This window comes from Vidua macroura, chromosome 5 (assembly GCF_024509145.1).
Source record: "Vidua macroura isolate BioBank_ID:100142 chromosome 5, ASM2450914v1, whole genome shotgun sequence".
NCBI lineage: Eukaryota > Metazoa > Chordata > Aves > Passeriformes > Viduidae > Vidua > Vidua macroura.
Window position 1 is genome coordinate 53773482 of NC_071575.1, and position 25261 is coordinate 53798742.

The following is a 25261-nucleotide window of genomic DNA, read 5'->3' on the forward strand; positions in this document are numbered from 1 at the left end:
TTTTTAACATTGTAGCACTACAAACAAGTGGGTTTGGGGTGGCAGAGCTTTATAACCCAGGGAGCAGGGCATGGGATAAAAACTGGGCGAGAGCAAATGCTTCCAGATGGCCGCAGCATTGCCCTGCAGAGGCACTGATCCCTGGCAGCAGAGCTCAGGCAGCTGCCAGTCCCGGCTGCAGGAAGCCTCTGGCTCCCTGTCCATCGCCTGCTGCACCTTGTCTGTTATGAGCCCTGTTGCCCTCCCGGTGAGCAGGATCCATCCATCCTGTCAGCAGCAGCACTGCGCGCTGTGCCAAGGATGAGGCCGAGGTGTCCTGGTATCACTGCCACCCTGCCAGCCTGTAGCTCCAGGTAGGGCACAGGGCACTTCCCAGCCTTCTGTGGAGCCGGGTTCAGTGGCTTTAATTACATCTGCGGTTTGGATGGCTTTGCTTGGCCATTAAAATCCATTTCACAACGAGTAGTATTGAAATGAGCAAGGAATATTTGTGGCAGCTGTGGATTTCCTCCAGGCCTACAGGAAGAGTAAATTAGTTACTGAAAACTTGACAGTTTGTCCTGAGTGCTTAACTCCTTCCTCTCTGGAAGCTTGATTTTCAGGAGCAAGTGACTTTAAAAGGAAATAGTATACCCAATGTTTTTTTTATTCCTCCACCCCCTTTTTACGGTAGGTTTGTAATTGCAAAACCAGCCAGAAGTGATTTGTTTGAAGAGGAAGTGTGGGAACTTCCTTTATAAATATTGCCTTTCCCTTCATGTGCATCCAAACGCGGTTTGCTCTGCTGACGAAAAAAAAAAAAAGTGCTTTAACTGAACAAGCACTTATTCCCGTAGCTCATGCCCCATGTAAGTATGAAAGATAGAAGTTTTATGGGGTGGGGGGGGGAAGAAAAACAAAAAACAAGAAAAACCACACCTAAAAAAAGAAACCAACCCCCCCCCCCAAAAAAAAAAAAAAAAAAAAAAACAAAAAAAAAAAAAAAAAACAAAAAAAAAAAAAAAAAAAAAAACCAAACAAGGAAATTTTACAAACTGGATGTTAGTACAGGAAAAGCTGGAGTTGGTTGAACACAGAGGAGGAGATCAGCTGGGGTTTTGCGAAGCCATTCCCTGTCAGTACTTTCCGATGTGATGTGTGCGTCCTCTGCTCGGAAGCACCGGGCAAGTTAAGGTCCCGTGGAGGGGGTGGGGGGAAATCAGTGTTTGCAGAGCCGGTGATTACAGAACCTGCTGTGACTTGCTCTGCAAGATAGGACAGTGTCTGCCCGAGACAGCTCTATCGCTGTTTAGAATGGTTTCTTTTTTAAAAAAAGTGTCAACATATGTATCTTTCCCAGTGAACTAGAAACAGTAGCCTGTACCCTTCCCCAGACTAGAAATACCTCTGAAATACTTGCAGAAGAGGGGTTCAGCCAGTAGAAGAGCAGCTACACCCAGGGAAGTGTCCGTGCCCAGCAGCAGCCGGTAAATTGGGCTGACAAGGAGAGACCAAGTTTTAACCTGGCAGGCAAAGCCATGCTGGACTGTTGTGCTTTTTTGGGTTGGGGGGGAGGTGTGTTGGGGTTTTTTGTTTGTTTGTTTGTTTTTCTCTTAAGTGAACAGTATCAGGGTGTATGGGCTGTTTGGGTGTGCAGGTAGCCAGCTGGCCTGGCTTACTAACATAAATCAGTGCAGATGATGGGAAACAAGGCAGGGGGTCCAGTTCCCAGCCCTGAAAGATTCCAGATTAGGAAGACAGGTCACAGAGAAAGCAAGGGAGAGTGTGAAGGGAATCAGGCTGATTCTCTGAGAGGTGCTGAAGATGAGAAGAGCCCTTCTGAATGATTTAAAGGAGAAAAGTGCTCTTATATTGCTTGTAATTAGGCTGAGATTCACCTTATTCACTGGATTTGATGGACAAATGAGGCATTCCTGCTGCTATAATTTTGGATTGCTGTGATGCTTTCTGATCTGTTCAACAAAAGGCACATCCAGGCCACTGTTGTATTAATGAGAAGGTTGTGATTTTTATACATTTCTCAGTGGGGAAGTTGAAATTTCACTCAAGCTTCCAACCAGGCTTTGTTGTGGTTCCTTTTTCCACTTTTAAAAATAAACAAAAGAATGAAATTTGCAGTGCAATGGGCTATCATGGGAAAAATCAGTCACTATCAAAGAAGAGACTGGAAACTTCACTGATCCATGCAGCTGGTCTCAGGTGAGGCTTGCCTGGTTCACCATACCAGTAGTCCTTACATCCTTTCATACTCCACTTCAGAGGAATGGATGCCTCAGTTCAGGATGATAAAGGAGTGAACTTTGGGTGATTTTTACTTTTTAAATAAAATTTAAAATAAAACTCGCATCTCTTCAATACTTCCTGTACTTTCTTCTCTGTTCAATGTAATACAAATGTATTTAAAGCCCTACAGTGCTCAGGATAAACTTTTCATTCTGTTATATCTTTCCTCTTGTTTTCCACACCATTATTTGCTGCTCTCTCCTTTTGTCTCTTATTCTCTCTTATCCATGCCTCATTCTCCATTTAACAGTCTTTGCTCCTTTTTACTTTCCTACACTTTGCAGTTTTTCCTCTCCTGTTTCACACTCACACTGTCATGCCTGCTCCTTTCTCCAATAAGGCAGGCTGACATTTTGTAATTCAAGGAGTAAACCTTCAAATTCTTGTGTGAGTACTGGGTACATGATGAAAGAGACAGCATGACTGGGCCCTAGATTGGCAGATATATGGGAAAAGGTAGTGAAGCCAATTTTAAAGTAGTCTTATTTACTTTGTGGTTTCACTTTGGTTGACTATTAAAGTGTGTATTTCTAAGGTGAGATGAGTACCAATGGCATTGTGTAAATAAAGAATTTCAAGAAGTTAGTAAAAAAGACTTTATAGAGGTAATATATTACTTTCAGTTGAAAGAAATGAAGTGGCACTTTAAAATCAGTTTTACTAGCACCCTGTGTTCAAAAAAAAAACCCTTCTTTTTCTTTTTGTTTGACCTCCTGTGCAAGCCTGGGCATGTTTGAGGCTACCAGGATCCAATTTCATGTAGTATCCCATTTCAAATCCAGGCAAGAGCAGACTGATAGAAAATCGTGCTGTCAGAAGTAAAACTGCCTATGGAATGCCTTCAGTGACACAAAGATGAAAGGGAGAATGTAATATAACAGATACTGATTTTCTTTTTTGAGGTGTGAGGCTCTGGAGCAGTGTTCTTAGATGTTGCACCATTTACCTTGATTGAACACTAATGGTCATAGAACAATTTTGGTGAATTTTTGTGTTCTTCAGTTAGTAGTTAACAACTGTGTTGTGAAGAGGGGATGGTTGGTGTTGCTGGGGTTGTTTTAAACCAAAGCAGCAGCTGTAGAATATTTCATGGCAAGCACAGAGCTACCTGTAAGTCTGTATAACACCAGAATAACACAGGATTCCTAATAATTCTTGTCAGTGAAACGCTTACTGGTATTTTGAAATAATTGGGCTACTTCAGTACTTTGAAAACTGCTGGCCAATGTGAACCAGTCTAACTGGTCTGTGTTTATATTGGTTTTTAGGGTCAGCACAAACACAGATGGCAGTCTGCTTCATTTTCCCATATGTTTCTTTGCCTCTTCTCTTCCCTGTCCCAGAGAGGCCAAAGGATTAAAGAAAAAGAGGACTATATGAGAATTGAAAACAGAGGGAAACAGAAATAGTGTTTTAGGACTTCAAAGGAGTAGGAAAGTGAAGGGAAAACTGAATTTGTGATCTTTGGTTAATTTTGAATTCTGGGTGTCCTGGTTTAGAAATGGAACAGCACTCCTCAGATAAGTGCCCCCCGTCCCCCATATCCCCAAGACTCTTCCCAAACCACTCACTTGCTCACCCTGCTTTCTTTCCCCTTCCCACTCCAGGGGTGGAGTTGAGAATTGGAGACATAAAAAGGGGAAAATTACAGGTTGAGATAAGAAACAATTTACTGGAAACAGCAATGAGATACAAAAATGAACAGTTAGAGCAACAATATTAATAGCAAAAGTATACAAAAAGAGGTGATTTACATGGAAATAAGTGCTCACCAACCAACCTGAGGTGGCGAAACCCTGAGAAAATGGATAATGGCCAACCTGCCACTCTTTTGTGTGACCTGAAGCCACACTTTTCTTCCTAGAATAAGAGTCCCTTATTTCCAACTCTCTATGCCCCTCCCCCCATCTCCCCCGCCAGTGATTATGTGGATGGTATAGAATAACAACCTGCACATACCCACAGAGCTCCAAGCTCTATTCCCTCACATCTACTGCAAAAAAATTAACGCTGTCCTGGATGAAACCAGGACACTGGGTAATTTAAAAATTTGGCTATGCCAGGATTATGTTGAATTCCTGGAAAACTAAGAGTTTGTTCTGCTGTGTAATGGTGGTCTGTCTCCTGTGCCCTGTGCTAGGTGATGCTCATGACATGGGGAGCATCTTGCATTGCTGGGAGACCGCCAGGTTGCACAAATAGGTCCCTTGCATGGAGGGGATGTGTCATGGTGGCTGGCCTTGGCTTCATTTGCTCTCAAAGGAAAGGGAGAGGCTTCAGAAAAAAATGTCGATGTCCTCACATTCTGATAAAGTGCTGTCTAGAGCCAGCCAAGAGAATAGCAGTAAGCTAAGCAGAGGAGAAAGGAAGTCAGTAATAAAACTCAGGACCTCGTGCTAGACATGAAATCTGGTGTCTAGATTTCCAAGGAGGTGGAGAGTGCAGAATAGAGATGACCAAGAGTCATGTAAGCAAGAGAATCTAAGGTGAGGGAAGGTAATGCATTAGCCAGATTCTGTGTAATTCTGAGTTAATTAGAAATATAAATACACTGCAATGTTTAGAGTATTAGGTTGGCATCTGATATCACCCTAAAGTTTTTAATATTAAATTATATATCCTGTTTCCATGTGGACATGGTCTCCGTGTTGTAATGTTGCATTCCCAACACTGAAATGTAAAGATCCGTTCTCAAAATCAAGCTCAAAAAGCAGTATGTAGCTTTATCCTATGTGCTCCATCTTATCAAGGGCACTATGTTTGTTAGCTCAACAGCCAGATAAAAGTTCCATGGGCATGTAAAAGTCTATATGAAAAGTATCTGTTCCATATGTTACACAAAGCTGAAGGCTCAAGGGAATAAGGTTTGTGTCTGGGAACCAGATAGCACAACTTTCCATCCCTGACCCAGTGCTTGCCCTTTTTAACAAACAAACAAGATCATTCCTCAAAGAAAAGTGTCTTATGATCTGTTTTTAGCTCTAGAAGAAAACATAAAAAAAAAAAAAGAAGAAAAGAAAAAAGAACTCAATATATTCTTACCCGTACTTACAGCAGCATCAGCTTTAGGCACTGCAGAACAAGTGTCACACTTTGTTCCTTGCTGCTTTCAGAAGCCATTATCTCCCTGGCAGTTGCAGTGCCAGGGCAGCATGTTACCTGTTTGCAAAATTTTGCACTTGGACACAACCAATCAGCTTGAGTTCCTCATCTATTTGAAATGATGGCATTTGAGACCTTGACCCTGAATATAGAAGTGCAGTTGCCTCATGAGGGAGAGGGCATTTGCAGGATGGGGAGGTTGTTCACTGTTGTCCTGTTTCTGCTGGGTCATTGACCATACAAGGTGTGTCGCCCTGATTTTCAAGAGTTTTCTAAAGCCTTCTGAGTTTACATTCTTGTAGAGAACTTTCCCACACAACTTTCTGTAAACAACCTATTGTTTTGCATTCTTTCATAGAGGCGGAGAAATCTGATGTACAGGTAGTTTGTCCAGTGTCGTTGGAGAGGTGGCACGTTCACCCTCCAATCCCCTGGCTCCTTTTGAGAACTATAAAAGATTGGAGTCAGAGAAAATAAATTAGTCTCTTCATCGTGACCAAAGCTGTGGTGCGTCGTTTTTCCTTGTGTCATCTGGTGGCAAAGGTGGTCTTCATCCTTTCCCCCTAAAGATGTATTTTGCTTTGAAAGACAGAAATTTTGTCACGTGAAAGGTGGGAGCAATTAAGCTATTTCAGATTGAGCAAGGATAAGAGCTAAAACTAGTCTAATCTCTTGCTGTCCTCTATGGGTTATGGAGGGGAGAGGGAGTCCTTTCCAAAAAGCAGTTCAGGGAAGATAGATTCCTATTCCACAAGGCAATCCATGGCAGGACTATTTCTGTCAAGCCAGTGGAGAGAGAAGAAACAGGAAGATTAGCCTTGTTAGACTGAAGTTAGATTAAGTGACCATCCCTCTACCCACTTGTTCTGTTGTGCTCATGGTTTCTGTTATCTTTAAAGAACAATTTCTCTGTGCTGTCCAAGTACTTTTTGCTTCAGGTCAGTTTGCAAGTGCCTCCATCAGTTAGAGGACCTGTGCTAACAATATGTATTGAAGTTCCTTTAGTTCAAGCAGTCTATTTTGACTGACCTGTTGGCCAAACCCATACCATGAAAAACCAGATCCAGTGTAAGATACTGAAAAAGAGCTGTTGTGCTATGAGCAGGAGGTAGAAGGAAGAAACAAAACCAAACAAACCAAAGCCTTGTGGCAGATGGTACCACCTGTGTCCATCCAAAGCAGTGTGCCATTTGAGTGGTGAAACCTGGAAAATCTGATGACTCAGTCGGAATACATAGGGAGACAGCGAGATTTCTGGCTTGTGTCCCAAGCCTCTTACGAAAAAGGCTTCCAATTTTATAACACAGAAAATTGAATACAATTTGGTAACATCATTCTCTGGCACAGCTGAACTACAGACTGAAATGCCTGGTGCATCCATGTGAGAACTGCCACATAAGTAATTAGATGAGTCTGTGCCAGGTCCTGGTTTATGGCTGAACCAGTTTTCTCAATAAATACATTTCTGATATTTTTAGCAAAGGATATACCTTTAATAATACCTTTAGTACTGGGAGTATAGCTGGCTGGACATAACAGTTAGGGTTGACAGCATTTGATTACTTTTCCAGGCTCAGCCAAATACTAATTTCCATGCACCTCAGTTCTGGCATCTGCAAGGCTGGAAGGGGAACCAACTGTGCAAGATGTGCCTAAATGACTGTTCAGCGGTGCTTGCAAAAATGCTCATAAGGAAAGAGAAAACATGGATATATAAAGCAAACTTCTCAGCAGGATCAAGTCTTGTTTCCTTGCTGATTACCTCCACCTCCTTCCTTCTTGGCTGTCAACAGGATGATAATGGTTCACATTCCTTTGTACTTCCTTTTACTTCTGAATTTTCTTTTCCTTTACATGTTTAAGTTGCACCAGGTCTGTTTTTCCTGTTGTTGGTAAGACATAGAAAGAAATCTGCCCTTTACCTTGGTCCTACAGTCTACTTTTTGTCTGTTTGTCTCTTGGATTGGCTGCTTTACTTACACTTCCCTACTATGACCTTGCTCAGTCCAATCATATACTCTCCAGTTAGGCTGTAGCATGCAGCTGTGGTCTAAAAATCTCACCCAGCTCTTCTCCCATATGCCTCATCTCACAATTTTGCTGAACATACATGTTCATCCTGTACCCAGTGAGGGTTGTTCCCTCATACAGCTTTTCCCTGCAAAGAGATGAATGTACATAGAACATGGAAATTAAATTCCATAGAACATTAACAAAATAAGTTTTGGTTTAGGACTGGGCGGCCTCAAAAAGCATGAGTGGAAAATAAAAGTCCTGCTGATGTTTGTGTCTTACTTCCCTGAAAGCCAGTGTTACATGAGTCTAAAAGTCATGTTCAGTTGAGATGAGATGGCTTTGGAGAAAAGGTGGTGGATTTTTCCAGGTGTTCAGGCTCTCTTACCTAGAATTTCCATGTGGTGGTCTTTTAGTACATGTGTTGGCATGTGCTGCAAACTGTTTGATTGTGCATTGCTTGCTTTGCTAAAAGGAACTGAGAAATAACTTTGTGTAAGGAGCAGGTCGAGGCATACAACAGTCAAAATGTCTATTGTCTGGGATATTTTTTTGAGGACAGTTGTCATCTCCACATTTATGTTGAACAATCTACATGAACACTTTTTATCACTTTTTGACATGTACAGTGATGTTAAAAAATATCTGATGGTATTTTATCCTCCCCTAAAGGGACAGACATTATTTCTCTTCCATTCTTAAATGTTTGGTGAGGGGAGGTGCCACTGGTCAGAGCATGTTCAAGTTCTGGCTAGAGGAGTCCAAGTCATACAATAACCCATCTGTAATGCTAGTCATTCTTTTGGGTAATACATCAGTTTAGCTCTCAGTTCTTTAGTAATTAGCTGTACATCTGTGAGCAACTGTCCATCTGATTTACTATCCTAGCAGCTATTGAAATAGAGAACATTGCCCCATTCAGCTTCAGGATGGAAAGTTATAGTGTGATAAAGTTGTGTTTAAAATGTAATAAAACTGACTGTATATAAACAAATTACAAGTTTATATTACACTATAGATGATATTAAATCATATTTTAAAGTTCATAAATTTAATGTGATTGAACATAGCTTAATGCATATGAATACATTTTTAATTGTTGCCTTCTTTTATTTAGTAAGAAGATTAAACTGTCCTGGAAAATAACTTGATTATAGTGAAGAAGACTTAGTGGAAAAGTGAATGTAAGTATTTCACAGCATGTGTCAATTATTTATGTTCGCAAACCATTGATATTGGTCATATTATAAATCATGCTAAATTGGCAGCCACTTTTATTATGCCAACAATGCACAATCTGATTACTGTGCATATGGGGGTGTGTGGTATAGAATATCTATTATGTGGGTCTATAGGCTAATATATACCCAAATGCTTTTAATGGGGTCATGTGCTATTAGTCACTTTCATGCTTAAGAACTATTTGCAGGAAAAATGACATGAAGTTGTCACTAAGCGCCCTTAAAAAGACAAAAAAAAACACTATTCCCATAAAAATACCCACAGGGATTCTTAAATTCAGTAATGCAGACATATTTTCCATTTCCAGAGGAATTTAGTCTAACTCGGAATAATGCACCCCATATATAGCAATTTTTGGTATACTTGCCCCAAAGATGTGGGATTATAGTAGAAAAAGATTGCACAGTGGACTGGCAATTCAATTTAGAGTGAAATACAGCAGCTGCAAGTTCCAGGCTAAGTGCATCATTGCTCACTTCAGGTCACTTTTTCAAACCTGGAGTCAATAGTTCTCTAATAATAAGAGCTTTGGTTCATTTTCTAGAACCTCTTGAAACTGTTACTTTGCTGGCGAATATGCCATTATTTTTCTTAAAGTAATTGCCTTCCTTAGCTGTATTTCATAATAATGTGAACCCCCTAACTGTGTGCCTGCACTTGTGTATTTGTATGTATATATTTGTGTATGAGGCAAAGCTGTGTCTCTGCAAGTCATTCCCCAGGAGACTTTGAGTGTCTCTGATGTGCAGGGCAGTGATAGTCATGAACTTTTAGCTACCACAGATTCGTTCCAGTGGTTTTTTCATATTACATTTTTCCCACGATCTCACCTTCCTTTTCCCAGAGCCTGACTGATGAGCTTGGAAGCAGGCAACTAAGCCTTTCCAAATGCTGAATAAAGTATAGAATTAATGACTTAGATGTTAAAGAGGACAGTGATTATGTCTCAAATGTCTAACAAGCTGGGACAGTTGTAATTCTAGCCTTTCAGGTTTTACTAACTTGTCTTCAACAATTACTGGCTGACCAGTAGTACTGAAAACTGCAGGAGCTGCATATAGCATTGCAAAGTGCTGTCTGGTTTATGTAGAGTTGTCTACTGATATAAGATTGCTTGAAATGAAGATCATCAAATCTGACAACATTGTACCTAAGTTGAAGATTTACAGATTAGGCAGTGCGTTGATCCTTTCCATTACTAGTATCTGGCACAGTTTGAAATGTATGTAAGTTTATAAAGTATAAAATCAAGTCCTTTAAAACCTTCCAATGTGCATTGAGCAAAACAATGCAGTTTGAAGTAATTTACTGAGACAACTTAAGTTGCCTCAAGATCCTAAAAATACATTTCAAATGACCCTGTTCAGGCCAGTGACACTTCCTGAACTATCCCATGTGTGTGACAAGTTTGTGCATGTAGAAGTTTTTTGTCAGTTGCTTTCCCATTTTTCTCACCACTCGATCTTCAACTGTTACTTCTGGGAAACTCAGGAAGGGTTATCTTTAGTTACCACTTTTTGTGAAATAAGCAGAATATTGTTGGTTTCTTCTTTGTAGTTTTTAAGGGCCTGTTTAGCAGCAGAGCACAATTTGAGTGTCAGTTGAGCTATAAAAGATATCTGCCCAGTTAAAATGTCATTTCATGTATGTATGTGGAAACAACTAAAAGACATGAAGTAGCGCTGTATTTTAGGAAGGTGAGGAGTATAATATTGGCAATGTGATTATTAGCTGATCCTGAAACTGGCAGAGGAATAAACACATCCTGCTGCAGAGATAGCATTTTGTCCTTCATGTAAAAATAAATATCATCTCTAGTATATGTTATTTTTCTGATATTTTGATTTTGTTCAAATGTAGTCTAAGCTCCTAAATGTAAACCTTCTTTGTGATCTAGCTCTTACAGGTATCTGATATTAAAATTAGAGATTTATCTTTCTAAACATCAGTCATTTTCAAAAATTACTTGGCCTCACATTGGCTGGGCTTTTTGCAGTAATACCAAATCAACAAGGTTTTGTGGAGAGGAGAAAATACCTTTTCATATGCACTTTTAGTTTTGTATCTCAAAAGTGGCTATGGAGATATTGTCATATACAAAGATAGCAGAGCTGAAGGGAGAGATCAGAGGACCTCATGGGAACCTAGAGGAGCAGTGGCTTTACCTGCAGCCACTCACAAACTGGAGGCAGAGCCCTGAATCTGTGAAATCCAGAACCTGCTCTTATAATTATCCATTTTGATGTATAGCACATCTAGAAATATTTATTAAAATTTTTTGTTTAGTCAAAGTTGAAAATTAAATTTGAAACTTGAGCTTGAATACATTGTAATGTTTTGGCAGAATAGCTGGTAGAATTTTGGCTTTGGTTACCTGTAAAACCAGAAGGTGGAATAAACTTGCTCTTCCTCATTCTCATCCAATGAAATCTTGGACTGACCTTTCTAATAGATGAAAGACCAAGCTGGAATGATGGATAAACCCAGTGAAATGTTGGCTTGCTCTGTTTCTTCATCTCACAAAGAGGCGGAAAGAAAGGGAGAGAGTGAGGGTTTTCTTCCACTCAGAAATAAGGAACAGCAAGGAAAAACACAAAACGGGCTGGTGGAGATGATGAAAAGCCAATTGTGTTGAATTATGCTGATGATACATCAAAATAATCTTGAGTGACTGCAAGGAGAAGGAAGGGGAGCGTGTACCTTAGGAATCAGGAGCAGGCACCATCAAGTAGAGCACAGGCAAGAGTGCACAGGATGAAGAGGAAGAACACTCAGCCCTGATTAGATACCAAAATTAGGTTCTCACTGCACATTTTGTAATCTGCAATCCCAGGAGCTAGTTCTTAATGTAGCACTGAGTGTTTTCTCACTGTTCTCATCAGTATTTCTTATGTAAAATGTGCGCACTGGCATCGCAAATAGCCTGATTTGAACACCCTTGTGAAGGGTGAGGACCATATCATGTCATGTGCTGTCACTAAGCTCTGCTAGCTGGTAGGCAGGTTCTTCCTGGAAGAACAGAGATGCTTTTTAGACTTCTAGAACTATAAAATATTTTCTCAAAACCAGTGCCCATCTCAAAAATGTCCATCTTAGTTTCAGGATCCAGCTGGCTATGATAAAATTAAATATTGTTTCTAAGACCTTGGCTCCTATATTGTGAATGCTATAAATAATTCTCAGCAACATTTGGATGAGGTAAATAAAGCATAGAGGCACACTTGATAATGAGGACAAAAATAAATATTTAGGAGTTACTAGTTCATTAAGTAATGTCTATGCTGTGCATGAAAGGAGGCAGGGAAACAGGAGAAGAAATCTCCCATTCTAGAGACCATCATGAAGGAGTCACACAAGGAACTTTCATTCTATACATGACAATCAATCACATTTAAGTCCCCAGAATCACCTCTAAGACACATCTTTAGATCCATAAGACTTAAATCACCAAAACAGGTAAAAATTGTTCCATATTTACTGCATGCTTTGGGCTGTGGGCAAGAATGTGACATTGCAAAATGCTCCCACAGAATTTCTGCCCTGTCACACTGAAGCCCTAAAGGGCATGCAAGACCACTACACGTGGGTTGCATCTGTCTTCATGCATGTGATTTCTGGCATCTCCCAGTACCTACGTCCTGTCTTTTTTCTTTCCCTCCATCTCGGTCTTCCGTTTTGCCTGGCTAACTTTAAGAAGAATACTTCAGCTCCAGGAGAGATGACATCTCTGCACTACCAGCATGAGTAGCGTGTGACACCAGGTCAGGCTGTAATCACTAGCAGTAACAACCACAGGAAAGCCTTGCATAATGATCTCTCCAGGATGTGTAGAGCACACTTATTTATGTTGTTGTTTTCTCACAACAACAAGTTGCTATCAAATACAAGCGTTTATTTCCTTCTAATCTGAGTTAATATTCATTGGGTCATGTAAAGGCCAAATGTCATGCCTTTGCAGCTATATCTTTGCAATGAGAGTGCCCATGATGAAAGTCCTGCCCTTATCCTGCCCTTATCGAGCATGGAGTCACTAGGAGACAGCTGGCTCTACAGGCAAGCCTTGGCCCTTCATTTTTCTCTAGCTGAAGCCTACAGGGTGACCCATCTAACAAAAGCATTGCACAGCTTTGTACATATTTCATATCACTAGCTGCAGATGAACTGTAATAGAGTTTTGCCCATATGTTGGCACCTTTCCCTCTATAGAGAAATGAGGCCACACTTTACCAGTAGTTGCAGACTTGAATACCTGAAATGTGTTATGTACTTCTCATACTTCACTTTGAGACTTGTCTTGTAAAAAAGCATTGTAGGTTAGTTATAAAAATGGGGTTTATTGGAAGGCATGAGTGACCTTTTCCCTAATCCAGTTACACTTGACTAAGTCTACGGGTTTGGCTAGAAGACCCACAGGAGAGAAGACTCTTGCAACAAGGCAGAGCTATTTATTTAGAGATATTCATTCATCCTCCTTGAAACACAGACCCGCATGTCAGTCTTCCTTTCTCATGTCTCTCTGAAATTATCTCCTGGGGAATATGTAGAAAAACAAACAGTAGATTCTTTTCCATTTTAGGAGAGGGATGGAGACAAATTCAACTTGAAAATACTTGGTATTTTAAATGCAAAATGTTCCTTCCTTAATTAATACTTGGCAAAGCATTTTAAAGATCAAAGTGTCAATATTAGCTAATTCTCATGACACACCTGTCAGGTAAGTAAAAATTATATCCATTTATAGCCCAGGAAGCTAAATACTGTCTAACATCAGCATTTTTACAGTTGCTACCTAGTTAATTTACTGAAATAAGTAGTCTAATTCTCAAAGGTTCGTCATATTCTTAGTTGTCCTAAATTATGCTTAGAACTCCAGAGTACTCACTCTTTTGAAACTGAGTACAAGTATTTTGGTGCAGAAACATGGGTATGTATGGCAGCTGAACCCAAAGCATCCACACTTAAAAGACTTTTTCTAAACTTAAGCAGCCCTAAAAAGCCCAGCGGTGGAACCTACATGTTGTCAATTCCCAGGCTGGGCTCAGGTCCCTGCACTGCCCAGCTCTCATACCTTAAGGCAGAGTTGTTTCTCAGTGGACCTGAAAAACGTATGAGGTATAGGTAGTCTGGGGAGGATCATTCTTCAGAGATTTTTTTTCTTTTTTCCAGGAGATCTGTATAGAAGGTGTTTTTAGAGAGGGAGAGGGTGCTTGAAGTGGAAAGAAAAATGGTGTGTGACAGAAATTAATTCTTCTACCTCCTGCTGTTTCTTCCATTAGAGATGCAGGTTATCTTGTTATTTCTGTCATGGTTCTCTCTCCTTTTGTTACAGCATCAGCAGAGTGGTATAATTGGGCTGGAGGACAAATTTTTTGCTGCTCTATTGAGCAACAACTGAAAGGGAGAGGAGATTTTGAACAAGTGCTGTCTCCCCTTCAGTGTGCAGTGCAACTTGTTTCCAAATGGTGTTTTAGTTGGAGTGGTGGTGATTGTCAAGTGCCTTGCTTTGTCTGTGCAAACAGTTTTTGTAACCTGTTTGCTCCATTTGGTGTGGCAATGCCCAGCCCCGAATACAACACAAAACTTAAGGATGGCGTCACTCCATCCCAGTCTGTTCTCCCTCTTGCAGGAGCAGGTGGGAATGCACAAAACCCTAGCCAAAGGCCCTCGATGAGTTGGCACTTAAAAGAGGGAGAAGGCTAGGCTACAAAAAGGGGTCTCAAGGGATTGAACAGCCTGGAGCAGGCATGCATGGCTGAATTAGGAGTTGGAATTGTCTGGCTTTCAAATTCAGAGAACTTGTTTGCTGTCTTGGCTCTGCTCAAAGTGAGTAAATGCTACTGCTAATGACAAAGCCCAGTAGAGGAGGAGTGAAGGATTAAAAACACCAAATGATGACTCACCCTCCCCTCTCCCCCTTCCCCAGTTTCAGTCCCCACTAAACCACTTTACCTCATCAAACCCCTGGTGGCATTTTGCTTATAAATAATCATGTGTTTGAAATGTTAAAATGTGTAGGCAGGGATTAAAAGGATATGTGATGCTACAGCATTAAAACAGTGCAAACCTCTGCAAGGGAATTGTGAAGGAAAATTATTTTTGGCAAGGGCTGCTGCATCCTAAGATCAAGAGAAGGCAAAAATCAGTTTACCCAAGTCTAGCAAAGCCAAGTAGAAAAGCTGGGTGCAGTAAAATAGGGCTTCACATCAGTTCTTTGTCATATTAAAGCCAAATCTGAAGTTTTGGGGAGATGCAAAGAGGAGATTCATTGACAAATTTCTGTCAAAGGTACCAGTCTAAACTGTTGTCTTTTTCTTACTGTAAAGGTTGGTGAATACAACTGCGTGGTTGTCACCCACACTGTAACAGGTTTCTTCCTTCTCCTAGTGTGCAATGGGAATGGGAGGTAACATAGCTCTCAAATCAGTGTGTCAGCCCGTGGTATTTTACAGAATAAGCAGGTTGAGTTGCATTTGGGTTATTATTCTATACTCTCAAAGAAGTGAGAATATTGGCATCAAGTTTCTTGTTGTGTCTGGCAACAAAAATTGAGAATTGTCCCTGCTTAGAAAAGCAAATGCATTACAGACTTAGAGAGAACAGTTGCACATCAGTTTTCAGCATTGACTTTAGCATTGATTGTGCAGCTTGAGTATAATTTTTAATGTCATTCTCAGATGCTACATTGGCTTTGTCTCCATAAACCTTTGATTCCTGGACAAAATAAGCCTTTTTATGGGACTGTTGAATTTGAGTAGGTGAAATCAGCTTCCTCACTTCACTTCTTATTTGCAGGTGAGTGAACAATACCAATGTGAACAATACTGGTGTGAACAGGCACAGATAAGGGCACTGTCCTGCTGCTCTTCTTGCTGATGATCTAGCTGCTGTTTGCTTGTCTGTACAGGGGAACCCTCTGAATGCTATGCCTGTAGGAATTGTGCAATTACTAATAAAGAGTTTTTAGGAGGCCTCGTTCATTTTATGTCTAATTATTTTTTGAGACACACTGAGCCTACAGAACCTAGGGAGCAGGGCTTTGAGGAGAACTCCTTGGGGGAGGCGGGACAGTGCCACTCCTTCACCTTAGCTGCCCTCTGCCTCCCCCACTGGAGCAGCAGCCCCTGCTGCTCCCGGCTCCCTACACAGGGCTTTGCACTCTTCCACCTGGTTTATAGACCAGGCTTCTGCAAAAGTGCATTTGAAATCTTCATGCTGTTGATCCCTTGGGTTTGGTGCCAGGGTAGCCTGGCTGCAGGTGTGTTACGGGTCTCTTCATAATATGGAACTTCTGCTCCATTCCTGCAGTGCGTCCTCACTTTGTCATGATGCAATGATGTTGTTTAAGCAGTTGTCTTAGGTAAACTGTCACTTTGATAAATGAAAATTATTTGGTTAATGCAATGTTTTGTATAGAATATACCAGGTCCACTGCTCTTAACCTTTGCTGCTACTTTTGTGCTAGCAAACATGAAAAAATGCCCCGTGCATGCAGGATGTTACTTTTTTAATGCTATATTTTTGATTTATATGAAATCTATTTATAAGCCTAACTTGTGTTCTTGTTTTGTTTTTCTCCCTCCTTTAAAGCATTTAAACATATTACTTGAACCTTCATAATAATCTTTAATTAACGTTGTATTTAATATTATATTTAATTAAGGGATTTAACAAGGATAAAAGTAAAAATTAAACACCGAGACAACTTGCTTGCCTAATAATTTTTTAGGGCAAAATTCAAGGCAAGCCTCAACCATATTTGATTCAATTCATGTAGTGAACTTGATGTTGTATTTAAAAATAACCATTCCTTTGGACAGCTAGGCAATATTCTGGTGTACTGTTACTGCAGCACTCAGTTTCATCAAGCTGACATGACAATGTCATGAAATAATGTCAAGATGCAAAAATATCTACATTTAGGTCGGAAATTTCTCATTGTCAGTCAGTAAGCCAATGACTTTGTAAACAAAAGTCTTGTTTATCTTTGCTGGTTTTCCTTAAAATTGCATGACTTAATGACTTGTTACTAGCTAACTGAATCATATCAAATTACAGTTGCTGGGAACTTACCACTTTGCAAAACATTGCAACTCTTGTTTGTACACAGAGAGTGTTTCCTTAAAAATGGATCTGGAAATTTCCAGACAATGAATGGACTTGCCATGGTTTTTAAGAAGCATGTTTTTTAGTGTTTGAGGTTCAGGGTGGGGAGGAGGGAAGGGGGGTTGTTTTGGTCTTTTCTTTTCTTTTCTTTTCTTTTCTTTTCTTTTCTTTTCTTTTCTTTTCTTTTCTTTTCTTTTCTTTTCTTTTCTTTTTTCTTTTCTTTTCTTTTCTTTTCTTCTCTTTTCTTCTCTTTTCTTCTCTTCTCTTTTCTTTTCTTTTCTTCTCTTCCTTTCCTTTCCTTTCCTTTCCTTTCCTTTCCTTTCCTTTCCTTTCCTTTCCTTTCCTTTCCTTTCCTTTCCTTTCCTTTCCTTTCCTTTCCTTTCCTTTCCTTTCCAACCTTGAAGTTGCCAGGTCACATCTTTGACCTTGGCATCCTCTGCATCAGTTTACACCCAAAAATCATAGGCAACTTGCCATTTGTGTCTTCAGGGTACTCGGAGAAGAGAAAAGGGTCACAATACCATTTCCATTGTAATGAGCAGAAACACAAAAACATAGAGTACAGCTGGTATCTGGGGTGGTGAGCAGATTCCTTATGTCCTCCTGCACTTCTCAAAGCCAACATCTTTAGAAAATATAAGCTATATTACTCTTTACAGAAGACTCTGGGAAAGTTCAGTCCTGCTTCTGCAGTGCATCATCAGAAATATCCAGTTACTGAATTGACTGTAGAAAGCTCTTCTTGGCTGCAAAGCCAAGAAGATCCTAAGGCTATGATGGTTCTGGGAAAGAAATGTGGTCAATTGAGCTGATTCATTGCCTTTGCCAGGCTTTCCTTACCTTTGTGTGAATCAGGCCATCCATCCATATGTGAATTCTTTAGCTGATTGCCTTGAAAGATGTATTGGATAGCACTTGTTTATAGTGGTCCAATCTGCAGGATATAGATTTTATCTGGGATGTAGATGTTTATGGTGCTACCCTGACTCTGCTCTGCCAGATGTGTATGCTTCCTGCTTGAGCTGCCCCACATAGGAATGTTCTACCTGTTTGCATGATTATAGATTTTGCCTAAAGGAGCATTATGTAAAGAAGTTATCTCTCCTGAGGGAGGTATATGTGAGCAAAACTTTTACAGCTCAGGGACAAGCTATGCTGAGAGAAGTTGTTCTTTGAAAATATGTCTTTGAAGTATATATAGGACCAGAAGGAAAAGAACAAGTAAATGATGTAGATGGGGAACGGAAACAAAAAAATATATAAAGGAAAATGTTCCAAATATATCTATTTTGCACAACCTGAGCAAAATTGCTAACATTATTGTAAATAAATGAGGTACCCTGAAAATAGTAGTCTTATACAAAAGCAGGTGTCTATTCTTATGAAAAAAGAATGAACAGAGATGACATCTGTCTGTTGTCTTTGACAAGATGACAGGGAGAGTTTTTTTCTACTGAAGGTTTCTACTTCAATGGTGTCAGGATGTGTTTATACACACACCCACTTTCTTTGGTACCAGTCCACCCTAGTACTTCCATCAGTGCTATGAGTATGGCTGCAACCAAAACTCAAGCCTAAGCAAGAGCTGAAAACTAAAATGGCCAGAAATTGAAAAATGGGTTGTTCCTGCTAGAACAGCTCTATGAGTGTCTCCTCACCTTTTGCAAGCCACTACCAGCCCAAAGCAGAGATTTTCTGCTCAGATCTGGTGATGAGCTACATATTAACTGTTCTGCTCGGATTTTAGGAAAAGTATAACATTCACCAAAGATTTTTCTTTGAAATGAATGGCAGGACAACCTGTGGAGAGAGGGACAAGCTGCTTACTTTCATATTCACTAGATAAACTGAAGCTGACCTTCTGGGAGAGTAGAGAAAAAATAAAGTTTCCCAAGTGAGGTGTTTGGCATGGTATGATCTTTCTTATGCATCTGTTAAACAGCTGACAGGACTGCCTTGTGGCCCAGTTGCTGACTAGCAGGGGAGAGGAAAGGCATGTGGTGAGGGGGAGAAGGAGGGGGCACATTCAATATTTTGTAACACATGATTTTGAAGCAAGCATCTCTGCAGTGATGCTTCTTGTCTTGCTCTGCCAACTGCTTTACTGAAGTTGAACTGCATTTATCATCTTTGGCATTAATCTAATTAACCTAACATTCTTGGACAAGGTAAATATTTGACAGTTCCTTTATGCTTAATTTGTCCCCATGCTTTAAAGATTTGCAGTATCCTTGTAAAATATTGTCATACAAATCGTGGGTGGTAGAGTGTTGCAGTAAGTAAAGTGAGCATTTTAAGTAAATTCCCTAAGCGTATGCACATTACAGCATACAACTATGTTTTCTGGATGGTTGGGATTCCATTCACCAGCCCAGGAAAAAGCATAAGCATCTAGGAGATGGAAATTAGTACAAATTGGTGTCATAAGAGCAAATTTTATTTAAATTCTTGTCTGTCAGTGAGTGGTCTTGATGATTTTGTTCATGACAAGTTTGTTTTCATTAAGGGGTAAAAAATGCAGTATAATACCGATATAAAGAGTATGTTAAGCTGTTAAATGCTGGTTCCACAAGTAATCCAAGATTTTATAGCTTTTGCTTTAATTTGAAGTCTGCTTGTCAGTCTTCATCTTTATTCATGGTAAATAAAACCTCTTCCCTGAAGGGATCAAGGTAAGAGCCATAGTATTATGTCTATTGTAATCAGTGTTTTTGTAGGGATCTTGTTCAAGTTCAAGTTCCCTGCAATTGAGCAGAAATACCAATGTATGCCAGAAAAGTGCTTGATCCACTGTTAAAAGGGATCAAGAAAGCTTAAAATACAGGGAAGCTGCTCAAGGCGAGTGTCAGCACCCTTTGGAAGAGGAGGTAAAAATAAAATTATAAATACCAAAGACTGTAGCTGTGTCTTTCCATCAGCCTTTCCTCCAGTCAACAGTTGTTGGGCCTGTAGGTATTTGAAAACCAGGGAGGTTATAGCCTAGGAAAGCTATAACAGAGAATTAACTCAGTGAGTGGATAGCAAAGAGCGCTATAAGGGAGGAGAGAAACGTATATTGAGTAAACGTTTGTGCATCATACAAATGGATACTCACAGTTTACACTGCACAGCCCTTTCTGTGACCATTATCAATGGGATTGTGAGAACCTGAATATGCTGAAGAAACCAAACCTCCATGAACATCCTGTCACCAGGCCACCTTCCACGGTGGTGAGCATCAGGCATTAGTACAAAGGCAGCAAGTCAGGTGCTGGTCATAAGCAACAGACGGCACACCAGATTTTGTGAGAGGGGATGGAGTAAACCTCTGAAGTGATTAGTGCTGTACCAACCCAGAAAGGTTTTGTGGAAAGTAAAGCAGATCTGACTGCAAAACTCTATGCTTATTCAGGGGGAGTCAGCTTTTCATAATGTGATTAAGTATTCCATGATCTAATAGATGATGATGTGGCGAGGACAAACAAAGTCCTTTGTAAAAGGAGTAAGAAAGCCACATAATAACAAAAATAATATAATTTTGGGGAAAGAAACTGCCATACACAAGTGGCTGAGCATCAAACTATGTGGGATTAACTGATCTCCAAGCTCATTTAGACACAAAAGGGTCTGGTGAAATCTGATCATAAGCTCTGACTGAAACATGCTGCCTTAATGGCAAAACATTGCTTGATTCTCATTTAGTATTTTTTCTGCACTGTGACATATCTGACATGGCCCAGATTTTTAATTTTGGTATCTCTTCTTGATGGTTCATTTTTATGTGTATGGCCCCTCTAACGTAGGACTTTTATAAGGTAGGAGTGAAAGACAATCCAACAGGTTTCTCAGCTATATATCATCATACATTACTTGACATGAGTGTTGCTTTTATGTTTGCACAAATGTAGTTTCCTTTTGTTGAAAGTGCAGTAAGAGAGTAGAACTGCTGTAAGGACCGACAGATGATGTAAAGTAATTGGCAAAAAAATAAATTACTCCAATACTCCAGAATTGTTGTGTTAACTCTTCTCATAAAATAGGGAAATACAATATTCTAAAAAGTAAATGTTGCATTCTGGTTATGTAGTGATCTGTTGCTGGTCTACAATGCTTCATTATTAAAGTAATGTCTCTTTTTATCCGCTTAATTATACCTTTTCCTCTGTGCCGACTGTAAGAATCTGGATTTTTGCAGTACCAAGGTTGAGGATTTACCCTGTGCCAAATTGCGATCCATACACAGAGACAGGGTTAGAAATTCTTGGGTTTATTCCATGGTTATTGGTTTAGAATTGAGACTATGAAAACTGCACATCTTTCCTAAAGATCACTCAGTACTAAGAATAACTCTTTTTCTGAAATCTTCCCTATGAAAGGATGTTCATGTGCTAATTACACATAATATCCCTATTGCTTTTGCTTGGGTGTCATTTCTTAGTCCTGCTTTGGTTCCCTCTGAATTTTGAGCTGAGCTCTCAGGGGATAAGCGTACTGGAGATCACCATGGCAACACTCTGAAAAATGCACACTGCAGGCGCCAGGATTTGCTGCTGTATCCCTGTGAGAGCTCTGCTGATCTGTGGACTTGCAGACTTACTCAGGAGTAAGAGGGAAGGAGTCAGTGTCTGAGAGCTGCTTGTACAGTGCCTATTAAAAATGTTTCCTATGTAAATTGAGGAACTCTGGATATTGTTTGCTGATGCACAGTACTAACATCCAGCATTTTCATAGACTGCTGCTGAGATTTCCCTTAGCAGACTGTAAAACCTTCTTTTTTTATTCCACTTAATTCTCATATTAGGCTCCTAGGTCTTAGCTCTCCACATTTTCAGTCAGGACTAATATGGGACCCATTGCAAGGGCAAAGTTGTGATCTTAATAAAAGTTGGTTGTTTTGATAAACATGTCATAAAGATTATAATTCAGAGTTTGAAACAGGAGAGAGCTCATATCCCTGCTGTTTCCAAAATGAAAGGAAAGGAAAAAAACAAACATTCAAGGAAGAATTATTTTATAGATGAGTGTTTAATGGCAGTGGCTAGGAGAGAATGGCTTCTCTCCAACGGTAGGAAATAACTGGATAAAAGTGTATTGCCTTCCAAGACAAGAATTAGAGGCTATAGGTTGTATTCTGACAGTGTAAGTGTGACATTGGAGTTATGTTTGGTATTACTGAAGTAAGAAGTACACCACATCCCAGTACCTGAATGGTACTACACTTCAAGTTATTGCATGGGGAGCGCTAAGCCCATGAGAGAAAAATTCATGTATAAGCAGGATGCAGAGCAAGGATACTCAAACCAGTTGGCAAGGAATGTTTAGGAGAAAAATGTATTTGAAACCTTCCTATCTAGGGGTTTTCCAGTCACATTTGTGGATGCACAGAGGTCAGTATCCATGTTAAACTGAGGGGAGCTCATATACCCACTCTGAAAATGGGTTACACATTTTCTATTAATCGCTGGGAAAAATGCGCAAGGTGGTCCTGCGCCAGGATCCCAGATCACCCACACAATTCAGTGCCCTAGAAGTCAGGTTTCCTTCAATCTGTTCCTATAAATGTAGAATTGTTTCTTTTACAGCTCTGAATCAAAGAGCTCAATTTCAGGCTAAGGCATCTGGTAGCAAAGCATCAGAGAGGGATGCAGATGCTTTTAACAACCTGAATCGAAATTTCTCATTTCCTAAAACAAATGTTCCCACTACAGAGCTAAAGTGCAAACACCACAGCATCATCCACATGCCCCTGTGCTCTACTCCCACCAGCCAAGGATGTGTGTTTCTTTTTGAGTGTAGGTGGCCCTGGCATCTAAGTGCAGAGATCTCCACTGCTGTGTTCAAGCACTTGAAATCTGGATTGTGTTTCTACTGGAGATAAGTATAATAATGTTTAGTCTGTGCTCCCCAGACAGGCTTTAACTTGAGAAATAGAGCAAAGCTGCAGAGTGCTGACAAGGTCAAAGTAAATCATATTCTGTGAAATCCTGATTTTTGGGGAATTTGGAGGGAAACGAAAGAGAAAACTAATGGTATACATAGTCAGAAGCTACAAGAATGGCACTCTGGTAATCACAAATGCACCTTAGGAATGCTACTTTAATTTTTTGTTATTATAGGGCTGAGAATGGCCTTTTTCAACATGTAACTGTTAACAATTAAACTGTGGCCAATTTCTTTCTAAGGGAAATTAATTAAATGAACTCTGAAAAAAATAAATTATATTTTAGGTGATGCCATATATTTTAATCCATTTATAGAGAGTAGAGCTTCAGCAGATCAAGATGTGTTGAAACATTCCTGTAAATGCTGACAGAGCCCAGCAGTCTTTAAGACTGATTAAAGAAAAAGTTCAAGGGTTATTTTCATTTCCTGTTTGTCTAACTAAAAATAATATTAAAAAAAAAACCAGGACTGAAAAGCATATTTGTGCCTTTTGGAAGAGTCACATTCCCAAGATTTCATCAAGATAAGACTTTTTTAAACTTAATGTTTAAAAAAAGTTCTTACTGGGAATGATGTGGTTATAAGAAACCCCTGAACACCAAATGCAGTTGACAGAGATGCTGTAAGTAAAAAAATCTTGTACCTGCATCCTGTCTTTAACTGTAACTCTAAGAGGAAAATGTGGAGGTTATGCGGGTCACCACTCTGCCAGAATATTTAGAGTAAACAGGATAAAACAACTGGGAGCTCACAAAATCTCAGTATGAATAAAGTTTTAAGAAATGCTGACTTCCTACTACAACTTCTAGCATCAGCATTAATTGAACCTGGTGTACTTATCTTCCTTTGCCCTTCTCACTAAAATTAGATTGCATACATTTTTGCAGAAGTTAATGGCACAGTTATTTACTGCTTACCTCTACTAGGCAGAAAAAAAGCTAGTAGAAAACCAGCGGGTTCCTTTCATGTCTTAAACAGAATTCTCAGAATAATGGTGAGACTATGGATTCTTTCAAGTTTCTCATAGATGAGAAAGTGAGATGTTTAGCTCAGAGAGGCTTCTGATTCCTTTCCTGTGCTGATATGTATAGCTCTCTCGACATGTGCAATCTGTGATTCTGTCGGTTCCTGAGAGCAGAGAAAGGAGGTCAAAAAGGTCTGCAGAACCTTTCCCAGAAAAGTATGTTTTGATGCTAGCCATGATTAATACCCAGTATTGCCTGTTACAAGTCTGTTTGTTCCTAAAAATGTAAATGTCTTATCCTTGAGGTTCTTGCACTAACTCATTATTTGAATGTGTCTTGACTTTGATGAGGAAAAGCAATTTCTGCCATGCATAAAATGTTATTGAGAAAAATACATTTTACTGCTTGTATTGAATAAGAATTCTTCAATTTGGCCCTATTTCACTAACTCAGCCCTGTTGTTTCTAATTTTGCTTTAACCTAGAAAATCCAGGTTTTGAAGAGAATGATGCAGTAGGCAACACTTTCAATCAGTATAGGAAATATGAAACAGCAGGGAATTAATTTCCAGCTGTGCAAACAAGAAAAAAAAAAGGAAAAATGAAAGCTAGTAGTTTTAAAAAATTCTTTCTCCTTAGATTGGTCTTACACATGGGGCTTTTATGGTTCCACAGTTTCATACTTACCAGTAATTGTTTCCTAATTCTGCTCCATTTCTGCAGTAGTATAAAATGTTGAGCTCCATGCAGGCAGTCAATTTTCCAGATCCTATGTGGACAACAGAAGCCAGTGTGCTGTTATTAATCTGCTAAAAAGATACTTTTCCTCTTGTATCAATGTTTAATTGCATGGAATCTCAAATCTTAATGATGCCTGCATGGCTTAAATACCATTAACACCGAGATGTGCCAATGGATGTGGGAGGGCCATTCCTTCGAACAGGAAGCTAGCTTCTCTTCAATTAGTCCAGATCATTGCTGAGTGGGGGAAAAAGAACTTTACCAAAATCATTTCAGGAGTAGAACTGGATACTTTCTTATAATAGCTGTTAATTTATACTGGGGTGAAATGGCATGTAAATGGAGTGTGTGCTGAGAGGTGTTTCCAAAGGGACAAGGGACATGGCATTTGCTAGTCAGACGTGAGCAAGCTGGGTTTGCCTACATATTGACCTTGGGCTGTGTCTGTCTGTGTTCTGGATCCCACTTGGGGCCTTGGGTCTTATCACAAGATAAAAATAGTGATTTTCTGAAGGTGCATAGCCCAGGGACAGAGCAAAGGCCGTCACCCTTCAGCACAGAGCTGAAGCCAGGGTTGCAGCAGCTTCCAGCTTTTCTTTTCCTTTTTTTTTTCCACAGCATGGGGTACAAAAAAAAAAAATTACATCTTTGTGCTCAGTGTACAAGGAAGAAGGTCATTAGAAGGGGCTTGCCCTTGGAGGCAAATGGAACACTGAAAGCATAGGGTCAGTGAGTGTTTTTTTGGATAGCCAGCGGTGGGAAAGACAGGTGGAGCATCTGTGCTCTGGGTCAGGGAGGTTATTGGAAACAAGGAAACAGCATTCAAACTGCAGCTTACCTGGAGTTCTGTGTTCAATTCTGGGAACTCCAGTACAGAAAGACATGGACCCA

At 39.9% G+C, this 25261-nt stretch overlaps 1 protein-coding gene across 1 annotated transcript in view; it reads left to right on the plus strand.

Moving 5' to 3' along the window:
- The window catches only part of PLXNB2 (plexin B2), a 173818-nt gene that overhangs the window by 49771 nt on the left and 98786 nt on the right, over window positions 1-25261 (plus strand). The window contains exon 3 of the mRNA XM_053977842.1: window positions 8516-8582. Coding sequence (XP_053833817.1) covers window positions 8581-8582 — 2 coding nt within the window. The 5' untranslated portion in view covers window positions 8516-8580. The remainder of the gene's footprint in view (window positions 1-8515; window positions 8583-25261) is intronic.